The 16,287-nt window shown below is 58.5% G+C and overlaps 1 protein-coding gene across 7 annotated transcripts in view; it reads right to left on the reverse strand.

Moving 5' to 3' along the window:
- RIPOR2 (RHO family interacting cell polarization regulator 2) overlaps nt 1–16,287 on the reverse strand; it is a 140,764-nt gene that overhangs the window by 46,230 nt on the left and 78,247 nt on the right. For 6 of the 7 annotated variants that reach the window (XM_066246709.1, XM_066246707.1, XM_066246706.1 and 3 more), the window contains exons 2-4: nt 6,949–7,075; nt 4,848–5,003; nt 1,396–1,474 (exon numbers count right to left, since the gene is read on the reverse strand). In XM_066246709.1, coding sequence (XP_066102806.1) covers nt 1,396–1,474; nt 4,848–5,003; nt 6,949–7,049 — 336 coding nt within the window. In that variant the 5' untranslated portion in view covers nt 7,050–7,075. Of the gene's footprint in view, nt 1–1,395; nt 1,475–4,847; nt 5,004–6,948; nt 7,076–7,210; nt 7,254–16,287 lie in introns of those variants that run through there. The other variant, XM_066246708.1, reaches the window with a different exon arrangement.

Consider the following 16,287-nt stretch of genomic DNA (forward strand, 5'->3'; position numbering starts at 1 on the left):
TGACACGCTTTTCACAATTTATTTTTAAAGTAAGTTCTTATCCTGTGTGCTCACAGCCTCACAGGGGGATTGGTCCATAGTCCTCACAGCCCCAGTTGTGAAGGGTTTCTACGGGACGCTGGGCCCCTGGAGAGGGTTTCTACGGGACGCTGGGCCCCTGGAGAGGGTTTCTACGGGACGCTGGGCCCATGGAGAGGGTTTCTACGGGACGCTGGGCCCCCGGCGAGGGTTTCTACGGGACGCTGGGCCCCCGGAGAGGGTTTCTACGGGGCGCTGGGCCCCCGGCGAGGGTTTCTACGGGACGCTGGGCCCCGGCGAGGGTTTCTGTGAAATGCTGGGCCCCTGGTGAGGGTTTCTATGAAATGCTGGGCCCCTGGTGAGGGTTTCTACGGGACGCTGGGCCCCTGGCGAGGGTTTCTACGGGACGCTGGGCCCCTGGCGAGGGTTTCTACAGGATGCTGGGTCCTAGTTGAAGCTCTGCCTGTCTACCACCCACCATTGTTCTCCAAGGAGGGACACTGCTTGCCACCGAGGACAGTCAAGGGCATTCAGAAACCCTGAAGGTCATTTCACAGGGCTCCCCCACATAGGGGGCCCACTCATACTCTAGCATCATCATTACAACAGAAAACAGTGAACGCCTACAAAGCCTGTAACCTCCAGCCTTCGAAATGGACAAGAGCATGCGTTGTGGCACGCCTCCTAAGGAAGGAGGAGGACGAGAGCTGACGACGGTGGCACCTCTGGCCGTGTGCACACTTCCTCCTGGCTGTCTGATGCCCTGACACATGAAGGTGCCCTATCTGTGCTTAGACGCGAACAAGACCACTTAAAACAGCGGACGCACTAGAAACACCGCTCCAACCAGACAGACCGTCACAATTCGTTAGCACGGGGGCGGGGGGTCTGCAGGGATCTCCAACAACACGACGTACACCTGAACTGGCTCCAGGGGTCCTCCAACCTCTGACAGCTCCCCCCGAGCCTGCTCACCCTCCTCTGACATCACCCCTTGATACCTGCGTACAAAAACCCAAAGGAGAAGGCAAAGGTTCTGAATTCCCGATTCTATACCAACGACAGGCTAGGCTAGGGAAACCAAACTCCTCACTTCCTTTTATTAGTCAAGGGGAGGGTGTAGGGGGCATTCCCCCCCCCCCCCCAGGTGAAAAAGTGTATCTGTGTCAACGAGCCGGGAAAATACTCAAACGTGTGGAGAAGAAAGCATCCAAGTGGACACCAGAGTGCTTTGCCCCCTGGATTGGCTTTTTCTAGAAGGTTCTTCTCTGTACCCATCTCCGTTCAGTAGGAGAAGATACTCGGCCAAAAAAAGAAAAGGGAAAAAGGAAGAGGCGCCCCACGTGAACAGCCCGACGGCGATGAGATGGTGCCTACCAGGCGAGAGTTCCTCCTCATGTCTTTCAGCTGAGCCATCAGCTTGTCCAGCTCCGTCTGGTGACCCTCCAGGCGCTCACTGCGGAGACAAGGCAAGGGCCAGCCGTGAGCCCCGGGCGGCTGTCCGGTGGGACGTGGTGCCGCTGCCCTTCCGAAGGGGGGCTCGGAGCTGCACCCCGCTCTGCGGTGGGGGGACTGGGAGCCGCACCCCGCTCTGCGGAGGGGGGACTGGGAGCCGCACCCCGCTCTGCAGGGGGGGGATTGGGAGCCGCACCCTGCTCTGCAGGGGGGGGATTGGGAGCCGCACCCCGCTCTGCGGGGGGGGGGGGGATTGGGAGCCGCACCCCGCTCTGCGGGGGGGGGATTGGGAGCCGCACCCCGCTCTGCGGGGGGGGGGATTGGGAGGCACACCCCGCTCTGCGGGGGGGGATTGGGAGCTGCACCCCGCTCTGCAGGGGGGGATTAGGAGCTGCACCCCGCTCTGCAGGGGGGGATTGGGAGCTGCACCCCGCTCTGCGAAGGGGGCTCGGAGCTGCACCCCGCTCTGCAGGGGGGGATTGGGAGCTGCACCCCGCTCTGCAGGGGGGGATTGGGAGCTGCACCCCGCTCTGCAGGGGGGGGATTGGGAGGCACACCCCGCTCTGCAGGGGGGGGGATTGGGAGGCGCACCCCGCTCTGCGGAGGGGGGATTGGGAGGCGCACCTTGCTCTGAGGAGGGCGGATTGGGAGGCGCACCCCGCTCTGCGGAGGGGGGATTGGGAGGCGCACCCCGCTCTGCGGAGGGGGGGATTGGGAGCCGCACCCCGCTCTGCGGGGGGGGGGATTGGGAGCCGCACCCCGCTCTGCGGGGGGGGGATTGGGAGGCGCACCCCGCTCTGCGGGGGGGGGATTGGGAGCCGCACCCCGCTCTGCGGGGGGGGGATTGGGAGGCGCACCCCGCTCTGCGGGGGGGGGATTGGGAGCCGCACCCCGCTCTGCGGGGGGGGGGATTGGGAGCCGCACCCCGCTCTGCGGGGGGGGATTGGGAGGCACACCCCGCTCTGCGGGGGGGGATTGGGAGCTGCACCCCGCTCTGCGGGGGGGGATTGGGAGCTGCACCCCGCTCTGCGGGGGGGGATTGGGAGCTGCACCCCGCTCTGCGAAGGGGGCTCGGAGCTGCACCCCGCTCTGCAGGGGGGGATTGGGAGCTGCACCCCGCTCTGCAGGGGGGGATTGGGAGCTGCACCCCGCTCTGCAGGGGGGGGATTGGGAGGCACACCCCGCTCTGCAGGGGGGGGATTGGGAGGCGCACCCTGCTCTGCGGAGGGGGGATTGGGAGGCGCACCTTGCTCTGCGGAGGGCGGATTGGGAGGCGCACCCCGCTCTGCGGAGGGGGGATTGGGAGGCGCACCCCGCTCTGCGGAGGGGGGGATTGGGAGCCGCACCCCGCTCTGCGGGGGGGGGGGATTGGGAGCCGCACCCCGCTCTGCGGGGGGGGGGATTGGGAGGCACACCCTGCTCTGCGGGGGGGGATTGGGAGCTGCACCCCGCTCTGCAGGGGGGGGATTGGGAGCTGCACCCCGCTCTGCGGGGGGGGGGACTGGGAGCTGCACCCCGCTCTGCGGGGGGGGGATTGGGAGGCACACCCCGCTCTGCAGGGGGGGACTGGGAGCTGCACCCCGCTCTGCGGGGGGGGGGATTGGGAGGCACACCCCGCTCTGCAGGGGGGGATTGGGAGGCACACCCCGCTCTGCAGGGGGGGATTGGGAGGCGCACCCCGCTCTGCGGAGGGTGGATTGGGAGGCGCACCCCGCTCTGCGGAGGGGGGGATTGGGAGGCGCACCCCGCTCTGCAGGGGGGGATTGGGAGCCGCACCCCGCTCTGCGGGGGGGGGGATTGGGAGCCGCACCCCGCTCTGCGGGGGGGGGGATTGGGAGCCGCACCCCGCTCTGCGGGGGGGGGGATTGGGAGCCGCACCCCGCTCTGCGGGGGGGGGATTGGGAGCCGCACCCCGCTCTGCGGGGGGGGATTGGGAGCCGCACCCCGCTCTGCGGGGGGGGATTGGGAGCTGCACCCCGCTCTGCGAAGGGGGCTCGGAGCTGCACCCCGCTCTGCAGGGGGGGATTGGGAGCCGCACCCCGCTCTGCGGGGGGGGGATTGGGAGCCGCACCCCGCTCTGCGGGGGGGGATTGGGAGCCGCACCCCGCTCTGCAGGGGGGGATTGGGAGCTGCACCCCGCTCTGCGAAGGGGGCTCGGAGCTGCACCCCGCTCTGCGGGGGGGGATTGGGAGCTGCACCCCGCTCTGCAGGGGGGGACTGGGAGCTGCACCCCGCTCTGCAGGGGGGGGATTGGGAGCCGCACCCCGCTCTGCAGGGGGGGATTGGGAGGCACACCCCGCTCTGCAGGGGGGGGGATTGGGAGGTGCATCCTGCTCTGCGGAGGGGGGATTGGGAGGTGCACCTCGCTCTGCGGAGGGCGGATTGGGAGGCGCACCCCGCTCTGCGGAGGGGGGATTGGGAGGCGCAACCCGCTCTGCGGAGGGGGGATTGGGAGGCACACCCCGCTCTGCGGAAGGGGGATTGGGAGCTGCACCCCGCTCTGCAGGGGGGGGATTGGGAGCCGCACCCCGCTCTGCAGAGGGGGGATTGGGAGGCACACCCCGCTCTGCAGAGGGGGGGATTGGGAGCCGCACCCCGCTCTGCAGAGGGGGGATTGGGAGCCGCGCCCCGCTCTGCGGAGGGGGAATTGGGAGGCGCACCCCGCTCTGCGGAGGGGGGATTGGGAGGCACAGGGATGCTGTGCTGCCCCGATCTCTCAACATCTCCAAAGCTCTGGCAGCTGTGTCTGACACTCTCCAGATGGTCCAAAGAGAGAGACCCGGCCCCCCCCCCCCCCCCATGAGGCTGAACGCCTGGAACAGAGAAACCAGTGGGGAGGGAAGGGTCCAGACAAGTACAGAATCGAACCGGGTCTGGGCCCACAGAGTTCTGTCTGGTTCCACACAACACTGACGGGAGAAGTTCCCATTACCCTCAGTGAGGTTCCTTCCGGGCAAACAGTCCCTGCTAGAGTCTCGGGAAGGTTTCAGAACCTCCTTCCGCCACCTCTAAAACCCATCTGCCTGTCCGCGTGGTTCACGTGGGATCCTATCCGCTACCGAGGTCAGTATAACCACGTCACTCTCCCAGCGCCCCTTCCCTGTTACAAACATCATGTCAAAAACCCAACAAACGTCCCATCGTTAAGACTCATTTAAGGAGTCCCCGAGGACAGGGCAAGAATCAAACATCGACTTACAGAAACAGACACTAAAAATCATCTCGCCAGACTGGTCTCCCCCTCTGACCCCCCCCCCCCCCCACCCCCCACCCCCCACCCCCACCCCCACCCCCCCACCCCCACCCCACCGGCCCTGGCATGGCATCTTAGAAACGAGAAAGGCTCCTCTCATGGTCAGGCTCAGTGTCCTTACTCGAGCCCGGCTTTCAAGGCCCTGTAGACCTCCTCCACCCTCCGGGGCTGAGGCTCTTTGGGGGGACTGCTGTTTTTGTGTCCGAGATTGTGCATTTTCTTCAGCTTGGCCTGAGGCTTCTTGAGCGTGGACGAATTCTCGATGAAGGAGTTACACCTGCGAAGAGAGAACAGAAGACAGACGTGGTGGCTCAAGGTGACGCACATGCCGAGTGAAAACGCATCACGCCACGGACACCCCACAGGGAGCCGACGCCACGCACTCCCAGGTGGAGACAGCGAGCAGGCGGGCAGGACAGACGCCGACCACAGCGTCCGTGCATCAGCCAGGCGGGCATGAGCATCTATGACACGTGACCAGGATGGGAATGGACGAAGGCCCCCTGGACCGAGAGCCATGGGCACGACAGACGGCTCATTCCGTGTCGTGTGAAAGTAAAGCAAGCTCCCGGGAGCCGGGAGGACGGCTTCTTCCTGGGCTTTGTGTTCACGGAGTAAGTTATGTTCAGGCAGGACGTAAAACCCAGTGTCTCCGTCAGAGGCAGGGGGCAGTCCTGACCCAGCAGTTTCACTTCTGGGTGTTTATCCAGAGGAAAAGAAACACTAACTCAAAAAGATTTATGCATCTCTATGTTCACTGCAGCGTTGTTTACAATAGCCAAGATACAGAAGCAATTTAAGTGTCCACTGATACATGAGTGAATGAAGAAATTCTGGTATCTATGTATCTATATCACCTCTATCTCTATCTATATCTATCTATATTTATCTATATCATCTATATCTATATCTATCTATATTTATCTATATCTATATCTATATCATCTCTATCTATATCTATCTATATTTATCTATATCATCTATATCTATCTCTATATATCTATATCATCTATATCTATATCTCTATATATCTATATCATCTCTATCTATATCTATCTATATTTATCTATATCATCTATATCTATATTTCTATCTATATCTATATCTATATCATCAATATCTATATCTATCTATATCTATATCATCTATATCTATATCTATCTATATTTATCTATATCATCTATATCTCTCTCTATATATCTATATTTATCTATATCATCTATCTCTATCTCTATATATCTATAGTTATAGCTATATATTTATCTATCTATATATCTATATCTATATCTATATCTATATCTATATAAATGATGGACTATAATTCAACCATAAAAAGAATGAAATGTCACCATTTGCGACCACACGAATGGACCCAGAGCATATTATACTGAGTGAGATAAATCAGAGAAAGACAAATACCATATGATCTTCATTATATGTGTGATTTAAACGCACACAGACGTGCACACACACACGCCAAGCTCATAGGTACAGAGAGCAGACCGTTGGCCACCAGAGGCGGTGGTGGGTGGTGAGCTAGGTGGGCGAAGGAGGGCAAAAGGGGGGGAAAAAAGGAGGAAAAAAGAAAAGGTAGTGAATCAAACCAGGGAGGAACGGACAAGATATGGTGTTGCCATGGATATAGAAAAGGCCTTTCTGGTTCTGTAAGAAAACAGGCAAATATCCACACCCCCAAACAGGCACTCGAGACATGTGTGACTTAGTTATTCCCGAAGTAAACGCACAAAGGGGGAGAATTACAAAGGGACACTTAGTCTCATAAGAGATGACATGAAAAACTGGAAGAGACATTTAGGAAACGCTCTGTGTCAACCAAAGGTGCAGAAAAAAGGCCACCCTGCTGTTGCTGGTGACAGGACGAATGGCAAGGACCTGAATACACAGGAGTGGGGCGGGGGGGAGGGGCGTCCCTAAACCCTCAGCCATGTCCTTTGCGGGGGAGATTCTCCCTGATAGACCAGCAGCCAGATCAGCTCCCTGTGGTCGCTCACATCCTTTTCAACACAGAGATGAAAGCGGCACGTGCGTGCGTGTGTGCGTGTGTGTGTGTGTGTGTGCTGATGAGGCCGCCTGCGCACAGACGCTCTTCACCGCGTCAGAGCCCGCAGCCTCCACGGCTGTGTCCCCAGACGGCGCCCCCACCCGCTGCCCCGCCCTACCCTGTCCAGCCCCGCCCCGCCCCGCCCCGCCCCCAGACTTGCCTGGACCGCCTCTCCTGCAGGCCGCTGAACCCCGCGAACGACTGGCTGCGGATGATGCCATTGGGCCCTCCGGGCGAGAAGGATGGGGACCCCACCAGCATGATTTCTGGGAGTCGGGCTGGCAGGCCTGTCGGGAGGGCGGGAGGAAGAGGGTGGCAGATTAGGGGCAGGTTCGGGCAGAAAGCGCTCAGCTTGTCAACAGTGCAAAGAGGTGTGACAGGAGGTCAGGTGAGGTGAGTCACCGGGCTGGGCCGTTAGATACCTTGCAAAGCTTCCCTCTGTCACGTTCTCTTTCTGCCCGAGGGTTCAGCAGCTCTGGGGGGAAGAGACCAAGATGCCCACCCCCTTCCGAGACAGAAATAAAAGTCACGCCCAGAGATCAGGCACTTCGAGTTTCCTTCAGAGATATGCTTTTTAAAAACACGGTTCAACCATGTACCCTCAAAAACCAAACAAAACACAAAACCACTGTCACATTGACCTCCACTCAAGAACAACAGTGAAACGGAGCCCATGTCGGAGTCCAGCCCGGGCCTGCATCGCAGGTGAAACCGGGTCTCAGGGCAGAGCCTGGGTCTCAGGGCAGAGCCCGGCGCTGAGCAGTCTGGAGACCAAACCCAAATGCAAGAGTTTCCTGCAGAGGGGAGCTCTCGCCTCCCCTCAAGCCTCTCTGCTGTGACGGTGCAGAACTGGAGGAAGGCGCGGTCACCAGGGGCTGACAGTTCGGGTGGTGATAAGCACAGCGGAGGGAGGAAAGGGGAGGGGACCAGCAGCCACAAGCACCCCCCCCCCTCATGTGCTCCCCGAGGTCCAGACTTACCACCCGGGGCCCAGATACAAGGTCAGAACACAGCAGCCTCCGCGGGGCAGACAAGGCCCCAGGCTGGCTGCCCCCTCCCAGACGGTGGCCCTGCCCCCCCCCAACGAACGGCTGCCCTGAGGGCAGGAAGAGTCTAACACGCTGTCTAGCAGGTGACCTCCCTGCAGAGAGGGAAGGAGGGAGCAGGGGCTCCTGTCCAGGTGGGAAACTCCCAGGGCGGGCGGTGCCACATGGCCGCTGGACCAGCGACAACGGCTGCCCTTTGAAGACCAGGTGACCACGAAGCGAAGCAGAAACCGACCACAGCAGGACTCCGGGAGCCATGGCCACGTGGCGGGGACGCCAGCCCAGGAGCCCCTGCTCCACCCTGTTGGAAGTGGCTGAGCAAAGGGAGGAGGTCCCCGGCGCCCGACACACACACACACACACACACACACACACACACACACACACACACGGCCCCTTCCCCACGCAGCAAGCCTTTAACCCCCCCCCCCCTCCCCAGAAGAAAGCACTTCTGGGGCTTCCGGGCATTCCTGCAAGTAGCAGGTCTGACTCACTTGGCAACAGGCCTGAGGCTGGCTCTGTGATCCGCGTCTGCACGTACCCATTCATTCCAGGGGGGGTGGGAGGGAGGCTTACGTTTCGGACGTTCTTAGGAGTTTTTAAAGCAGCACAGGGGTAGTAGGTATCTGCAGTAAAATCGACGTCTATGTCGCAAACGGCAGGAAGGACCCAAGGCACTCGGAAAGCAGGCTCTCTGCCGACCGCTCCCCACCCGCGAGGCTCGGAAACAAGTGGGATCCGCTCAGACGCCCCCCCTGGGCTTCTCCTGACAGCTCTCAGCTGCTTTGGAAGGGGTCTGCCCACTGTCCCTTAGAAACACCTTCTCGGGCTCGGAAAGGTCTCTGTGTGTGTCGGGTGCTGACTTGTAATCGAGAACAAGAGAACGTCCCGGTTCACGTTCTCTCTGCACTCGGCGATTCTAGGACCGAAGCACGACAAGTTGGATCAGGGTGGTGCTGGGCTCTGCTGGGTCACGGGACTCGGGGACAGACAGAGACCCCCGGTATCTGAAGTGTTTCTCTTTCCGTGTGTGTGTGTGTGTGTGTGTGTGTGTGTGACAGAGAGAAGGACAGATGGGAACAGACAGAGACCCCCGGTATCTGAAGTGTTTCTCTTTCCGTGTGTGTGTGTGTGTGTGTGTGTGTGTGTGACAGAGAGAAGGACAGATGGGAACAGACAGAGACCCCCGGTATCTGAAGTGTTTCTCTTTCCGTGTGTGTGTGTGTGTGTGTGTGTGTGTGTGTGTGACAGAGACAGAGAGAAGGACAGATGGGAACAGACAGACAGGAAGGGAGAGAGATGGGAAGCATCAATTCTTCGTTGTGACACCTTAGTTGTTCATTGATTGCTTTCTCATATGTGCCTTGATGGGGGGGGGGCTGCAGCAGAGCGAGTGACCCCTTACTCAAGCCAGTGCCCTTGGGGCTCAAGCTGGTGAGCCTTGCTCAGGCCAGATGACCCCGCGCTCAAGCTGGTGAATCTTGGGATTTTGAACCTGGGTCCTCCGCGTCACAGTCTGACGCTCTATCCACTGAGTCACTGCCTGGTCAGGAGGTATCTGAAATACTTCAACTGTGTGATTGTCGTGGACTTGCTAGAAATGATATATTTTTATACCAGAAAAGGTTTTTTGTTTGTCTTCTTCACAGGACTGCTGGCTTCAGCTCTGATGCCTCTTGCTCACTCAGGGGGCCTCTGATGCAATTAACGTGGAATTCAACCTGGGTCTAGGGATTTCGAAAAGACCCTGAGGTTGGTTCTGATGGTCAGCAAAGCAAAGCAAAGCAAAGCAAAGCAAAAACAAACAAACAAACCAAAACAGAAAACCAATAACGGTGCCAAATTGTAAACCTCTAGTTGAAATAATCTGCTAAATGTCTCAAGTCCAACTTTAAGAATAGGCTGGCCTGACCTGTGGTGGCACAGTGGATCAAGTGTCAACCTGGAATGCTGAGGTCGCCGGTTCAATACCCTGCGCTTGCCTGGTCAAGGCACATATGGGAGTTGATGCTTCCTGTTCCTCCCCCCTTCTCTCTCTCTCTCTCTCTCTCTCTCTTCTCTAAAATGAATAAATAAATAAAAATAATTTTAAAAAAGAATAGGCTGGTCAGTCTCCAATGAGCCTCCCTTTGCAAAGTTTCAGTGTCCAGTCAAATGAGATAAACAACGGAGGGAAAAACAGACGGACCCGATTGTGAAATCACCTCCTTCTTCCTCTGTTTCTACCACGGCTAAGAAAGATGCCTGAGGACGAAACAGATGTCTGTCCCAGGTTCTGCGGCTCTGGGGGCGGGGGCGGGGAGGTAAGTAAAATCCTGAGATGCTTTTTCCATCATTTAGGTGCTGAACCGGTGGCCAGCGGCAACCAGTCTGGGTAAAAGGTTCTGACATTCCCTTGCGTTCTTCTGGTCTCAGAAATGATTGTTATCAGGGAAGCACTTGGAGAGCAGGCGGAGGCTGGGATCTCTAAGCAGCGGTCAGCCGCCCTACGGGCAGATGCATCGCCCCGAGGCCATCGTCATAAAGCAAGCCTGAGTGTCTGCCCCTGAGCTAAGCTGGGGGTCTGGGAGAGAAGCCAGAGCGGGCTGGGGAGGTGTGGAGCCAGGGGTATGAGGGCCAGTGACACGGAACACCCTCCCCGCCCCACACCCCATCTTGCAGATTAAGGGAGAATTCTTTGCTGCTAGTTTCCAGCCTCCTCTGCCCTTGCCCGACTGGCACGCTCTGTCACTGTCATCTTTTTGATGATGCCACCCCCATCTCTCGGCGTCCTGGGTCTTCAGGCTGCCCCCCCCACAGACCTGCTCCCTGCTCAGCTACCAGACCCCCCTGCTCCCGCAGAAGCTACACCACTCATTTTCAGGCTTGAAGGACTTCAAACCCACAACAGAGATGGTTACATTGTAATCACAGATGCTCCTTGGGACCCATCGTGTCTCCTGAAGAACTGTTAGGGTATAGAGTGGTACCCAGCGCTCACTCGTAGGACCCTTTGGCAACATCCATTCAGAATATAAAAGACACTTAGCCTTTGACCCATCACAGCTACTCTCTGGTGTCTCCTCTAGAGATAAACTCAAGTTCACAAAGAGGCACACACAGGATGCTCACCACAGGCAGCCTAACAGCAAAGAAGGGGAAATGATACAAATGTTCAACACCGGAACGATTCAGATACATCACGGCGCAACCACGGGATAGGATACTATGTATTCTAGAACAGAAGACTATGTAGCAGTTAAAAACAACATGACCACCTTGAAAGAGCTCCAGGACAGACAGCCGGACAAGTCAGAGCACGAGGCCAGGATGTGGAAAACAGAGCAATGTCACGTCCGTGACTAGGACAGTTCTGAACGTGTACACAGGGGGACAGTCTACGGAGGGGGGACTGAAGGTGTAGTCAGGAGGATTTTAATTTTCTCTATTGATTTCAACATAGGAAAATGTATTCGTGTATGATGAAATAGGACACAAAGCTCGTCTTTGAAACTGCAGATGTTCGGGGAGGTCCGAGTTAGGGTGGGAGGAGAGAGAGCTCACATACAAGAATATAGGAGACAGTCTACGGCCATACCACCCTGAACGCGCACGATCTCGTCTGATCTCGGAAGCTAAGCAGGGTCGGGCCTGGTTAGTACTTGGATGGAAGAATATAGGAGATATCTCTGCTGGATGGACAGCTGTCCATAGGTCTTCCAGAGAGAAATAGGACTTCTAAGCAATAACGGATGCAGTTTCATAAATCCTGATCACACCCGGACGGCTCCCATCTCCCCAGTGAAGTCCCTATTGTGAGTTCTGAGCTGTGTACGAACATCTTTCATCGGCAAGACTTTTCGAGATGAGACTGCCCTCCTGGGGGTAGGCACTGTACCCAACCCAGGTGGTGAAGGCTCACCAGATGCCACAACTAAAGAGCAAGGGACCCCATAGGAAACAACAGTCTCTTCTCTGCATGTTGCCCGCCCCCAAATGATGGACTCCTCCCCTGATTGTTCTGAAAAGCCAGCAGAACTAACACTTACTTTGGTGCGTTCCATCCTAGAAAGGTTTCCGACCTAAAGCAAATGGGCTTTGTCCCAGGAGGCTCTGGCTGTCCCACCAGGCGGCCACCCGGCTTGGCAGTTCCCACAATCCCCGGGGAAGAGTGGACTCTCTCTGGACGGAATCCTGAGCACCCTTGGGTGGGCGTTGAGTCAGCCCTGAGCCTTGCGGCACAAGGGGCAGAAGCCCCTCTGGTAGTCTCTTCTTGACTCTTCTTGCAACGAAAACGGCTGCTCTCTCTCTTCCCTCCTAAGACCCAGCGGAACGCAGACACACAAGCCAGTGTCTTTTGATGACCCGTAGGCTGTGGTCACACAGGTGCCTTGGTGGGTTCGAGGGCCACCGCCTGGCCTGAAGTCCTTGAGTCTCTTGAAATGAGAAGGTAGCTCATGACACTGGCAGGAGAAGAGCCCCGAGTCCGGGGACGGCAGGGTCTGCGGAGGGGGCTGAGGCAGCTAACAAGAGACGGAGAAGCAAGAGCTCCCTGCACCCGGGAAGTGTCGTTCCCGGGGTGGACCAGAAGCAAAGGGTGCAGTGTGACTGCCGCTCAGAGGCGGACACATCCCGCTGTCTGGAGAAGGTAGACATGCTGTTTTTTTGGGTTTTTTTTGTTTGTTTGTTTTTTTAAGACTAAATGAACGAGGGACAGCAGTCATCCCCGGGGGGTTGCTTGCAGGATGGGGACATAAATGTCATCGTCACACAGCAGGCCCTTACGTGCAGCCCGTACAGGACATGGAAGGGGAAGAAACACGTACAGAAACTTTCATCTCGGCCACAGTTCCGGTTCCTGTTCTATGTTTAGACGCTAGCATGCTAGCGTATGCTTCCCTGTGGGTTTGATTAGCCCGAGCGGGCAAACCCCTGTCCCATATCTGAACATCTGTGGGTCCGGGGACGCACCAGGCCAGGCACGCTAAGGGGGTCCAGGGACCCACCAGGTCGGGCACGCTAAGGGGGTCCGGGGACCCACCAGGTCGGGCACGCTAAGGGGGTCCGGGGACCCACCAGGTCGGGCACGCTAAGGGGGTACGGGGACCCACCAGGTCGGGCACGCTAAGGGGGTCCGGGGACCCACCAGGTCGGGCACGCTAAGGGGGTCCGGGGACCCACCAGGTCGGGCACGCTAAGGGGGTCCGGGGACCCACCAGGTCGGGCACGCTAAGGGGGTCCGGGGACCCACCAGGTCGGGCACGCTAAGGGGGTCCGGGGACGCACCAGGTCGGGCACGCTAAGGGGGTCCGGGGACGCACCAGGTCGGGCACGCTAAGGGGGTCCGGGGACCCACCAGGTCGGGCACGCTAAGGGGGTCCGGGGACGCACCAGGTCGGGCACGCTAAGGGGGTCCGGGGACCCACCAGGTCGGGCACGCTAAGGGGGTCCGGGGACGCACCAGGTCGGGCACGCTAAGGGGGTCCGGGGACGCACCAGGTCGGGCACGCTAAGGGGGTCCGGGGACCCACCAGGTCGGGCACGCTAAGGGGGTCCGGGGACCCACCAGGTCGGGCACGCTAAGGGGGTCCGGGGACGCACCAGGTCGGGCACGCTAAGGGGGTCCGGGGACCCACCAGGCCGGGCACGCTAAGGGGGTCCGGGGACCCCCAGGTCAGGCACGCTAAGGGAAGGCCCTGGCAGCCCGTGGAAAGGGCACCTCCTTCACCGCCCGGGCGCGAATCTCACACCGCCCGCTGCAGAGGGAGGGGCTGCCCGTGCTGACGAGCCCAGAAGGCACTGGTCGAGCTGTCTCACCAGCCGGAAGGAACGTCACTCCTGGGAGTCAGCATCGAGTACACGGACCCATCAGAGCAGATGGGAATCATGACGTTATTTTTAGCTTCTCCAAGCATAAACGCACTCGACTCTATTAGGAAATTACAGAAAAGTGCATAGAAGGCTGGGCGGGGGTCTGGGGGGGGGGGAGAAGAAACCCCTAAGTGTCTGTCACCCAGCGACAGCCACGGGGAATCTGGGTGTGTTTCCCGCCTTCAGCGCGAACTTCCCCGTTTACAACGACATGGTCACTTGGAGCATGAGGCACGCTAAATGTCCAACCTTGCTTTTTCTATCCGATCGTCTTTTAGAGCTGAGTCGAGGGGTTTCTAAATTAGCTTTTATTATTATTATTATTTTTTTTTACAAACTATCTTTTTTTTTTTTTTTTTTTTTTTGTATTTTTCTGAAGCCGGAAATGGGGAGAGACAGTCAGCCAGACTCCCGCATGCGCCCTACCGGGATCCACCCGGCACGCCCACCAGGGGCAACGCTCTGCCCACCAGGGGGCGATGCTCTGCCCATCTGGGGCGTCGCTCTACCGAGACCAGAGCCACTCTAGCGCCTGGGGCAGAGGCCAAGGAGCCATCCCCAGCGCCCAGGCCATCCTTGCTCCAATGGAGCCTTGGCTGCGGGAGAGGAAGAGGGAGACAGAGAGGAAGGAGGGGGGGGTGTGGAGAAGCAAATGGGCACTTCTCCTGTGTGCCCTGGCCGGGAATCGAACCCGGGTCCCCCGCACGCCAGGCCAACGCTCTACCGCTGAGCCAACTGGCCAGGGCCACAAACTATCTTTAACAGGCTCCTTAGGTCCCCTCGGATTACAGGTGCTCCCCGGGAGGGTGAAAGGAAGTTCAGCCAGTCAACGTGAGATGTGCTTTTGATTTCTGATTTTTCAGATATGCCCAGAGGCAGAGCGGGTGCCGTGAGGCTGGCCCGAGGTCCCCCCTGCCCCGCTGGGCACTGAGGGCGGACACGGGTAGCGGCACCCCTGGAGTGGCCGGGCATCAAACCCCGTGAGGCTGCAAGCGCCACAGCCGCTGGACCGCCCTGCCCCTGGACAGGAAGGTGTGTATGGTGTGGTGTTCGCACCGTTTCGCTTAAGCAAGTCTCCTCTATCTAAAAATCAAGAACAGAACAGGTGGTTCTGGAAAAACCCCGCCGCCGACAGAAAACGTGAGAGACATCGGTGATTTCTGCATCAGGAAGCGAGTTCGTGCCAAAGCCTTTCTCGTGACGAGGGGGATGTCAACTGCAAAGCCGACGGCTGCCAGTTAACGGAGCGGTGCCCTCCCCCCCAAAGCTGGACCAAGGCCGAGCGTCCGAGATCAGACGATGACCAGCAGGGACGCTGGCAGGTGGCCAGGGTGACGTGCTGGCCAGAATAATCCCACCGTCAGTGCAAGTGAGCGCTGGCGGTGCCCACGCTGGGGACAGGGGGGAGGACCTGGGGGCCGGGCGGCGGCCGGAACGTGTTCTAAAACCGCGTGGCGGCGGCCGCTCCGGCGAGCGCGCTTATTGGAACGGAAACCGTGCGCTTCCCTCTGGTGGCCCGTGATGTCCGTATCCGTGAAGCTGTTGAAGTCACTGTTAACTTCTGGAAAAAGTCGCCGTCCCTTCTTCAGGAGAGGAAGTGCCAGGGGAGACGGGGACCTGACGAGACACTGGACGGCGACCTCAGCATCCACCGCTCCCCTGCAGCACCCTCTCCCCCCAGGAGACCCCGTGCACGGGGTGCAGGACACCAGCCCCGCTGCGCTTCCTGAGTCACCCCTGTGAGCCCGACCTATCCGTGGTCCTCTCCTTTCCCGACAGTGCGCCCTGCTCACGCCCCCCGCACCCCCACCCCCAACGCCTTGGTCAAGAGCAGAAGCGTGATTCCACTGTCAGAGAGGCACGGGGACCGGATGTGAACAGCCTGCCAGGCTCAATGACTATTTAAGATAACTCCTAAAAACAGGCGTCTGCTTATTACACGGCGGCAAGGTAGCTATTACAGAACAGTTGACTAATCTTAAAAAAAAAAAAAAGTAGATATATTTAAGTCATTGGCTATATTTTTTTTTACGTGTACACAGCTGAAAAATAAGGTGCTAATCGTTGCTTCCTGGTTGCCAACCTTCTCCACTAACCGGATGGCAGGTAGACGCAGGCGTGATACTGAGCGTGTGAATGGATAGAAGCAATTCCAGAAGGCTGGACGTGGACACAGCCCTAGTCCTCGTGAGGGGACGGAGAAGAGCCCCATCGGCCTCTTGGGCAAGTCGTGAACTCACTGAACCTCACGTGGGTTCTCTGTAGAACTTCTTCCCCGTGTCCACAGACACGGACTGGGAGGTTCCACACAGATCACACCACCGCTCCATCCTCCTGTCACCAGGCCACTGGGACATATTCAAACCGGACGTCCCATCAAACCCGTGGAGGCTCCAGACAAGGCAGAGTGCTTCGGAAACACAGACTGCCCTCATGAGGACGGGTTCAACCAACTTGAAGGGAAAAAAAGAAAGAAAGAAACTCGCTTTCGGATCTCGGGAAACTGAGAGGATCGGTTCTCCTTCCACGTTTTCTAAGACTCCATCGATCGACACGGGATCACGAGGCCCCTGTGACATGCTTGACCCCGGCAGGATGCTACG

The sequence above is a fragment of the Saccopteryx bilineata genome, chromosome 11 (genome assembly GCF_036850765.1).
Source record: "Saccopteryx bilineata isolate mSacBil1 chromosome 11, mSacBil1_pri_phased_curated, whole genome shotgun sequence".
Lineage (NCBI taxonomy): Eukaryota > Metazoa > Chordata > Mammalia > Chiroptera > Emballonuridae > Saccopteryx > Saccopteryx bilineata.